General features: G+C 61.1%; 1 protein-coding gene across 1 annotated transcript in view; it reads right to left on the bottom strand.

Annotated features, from left to right (window-relative positions):
- LOC119594198 (deleted in malignant brain tumors 1 protein-like) overlaps window positions 1-881 on the bottom strand; it is a gene marked incomplete in the record, with an annotated part of 9999 nt that overhangs the window by 459 nt on the left and 8659 nt on the right. The window contains 1 exon segment of the mRNA XM_037943269.1: window positions 1-881. Coding sequence (XP_037799197.1) covers window positions 107-881 — 775 coding nt within the window.

The following is an 881-nucleotide window of genomic DNA, read 5'->3' as shown; positions in this document are numbered from 1 at the left end:
AACTCCAAAAAGGACCTGAAAAAATACATTTCTTACATCAAAGTCAAGTCATGGATCGTCAGGATGCATGCTTCCTACGCGGCGTGGCTCGTCGCGGGAAGAAGCTTCAGTACAACATTTCGTCGACGTAGCAGATGGAGCCGAGTTCGGTGCCGTAGTGGCCCGACATGACGAAGGGGTAGTCCTCGCTCAGGATGTAGGCGTACCCTCGCACATCCGGGAACCTGTACCCGTTAGCCCTGTCCAGGTCGCAGTGGCCGGTGTAGAAGGCCGTTTCGTTGAAGGTGTAGTGGCTCCTCAGGGTGCCGTCGCCACGGCCGTTCAGCTGGTAGCAGCTGGCGAGCGGGCGGTTCTCGGCGTCGTGGTTGCAGTACATGTACACAGGGAAGCCGTCGAGCATGTAGCCCACCATGGCACATGTGCCCGCCCCCGCCACGCACGTCGGGATCAGGTTGTAGTGGTAGCGGCAGTAGCGGTCGCTGTGGCCATTGCACACGTCCGAGCGCTCCACCTCGTACAGGTCGGCCGCGTCGTTGCTGACGAAGCTGTAGTGGTTGTAGAAGAAGCCGCCCGAGACGGCGATACCCACCACGCCCTGGCCGTAGGGAAGGTAGGCTCTGCCCTTGATAGGCTTCGCGGGCACGGCCATGAACACCTCATGAGGGCACGCCTGCTGGTGATCAGGGCTGTCCACACTCGTCACGTACACATGCCCGGGCACGCCGTTGGTCACGATGACGCGGTAGTTGTCGGAGACAGTGGAGTAGAACTCGGACTCGGCGTTCTGGGCGCAGCCGCAGCTCGGCTTCGGGGTCGTCTTGCAGATCCGCTTCTCGTAGAGCGTGAGGGCGTTGATGTAGAGCTGCGACAGGGGTCTCGGC

The sequence above is a fragment of the Penaeus monodon genome, chromosome 33 (genome assembly GCF_015228065.2).
Source record: "Penaeus monodon isolate SGIC_2016 chromosome 33, NSTDA_Pmon_1, whole genome shotgun sequence".
Taxonomy (NCBI): Eukaryota; Metazoa; Arthropoda; class Malacostraca; order Decapoda; family Penaeidae; genus Penaeus; species Penaeus monodon.
The sequence above is the reverse complement of the archived record's forward strand: the minus strand, read 5'-3'. Positions and strand labels throughout refer to the sequence as shown.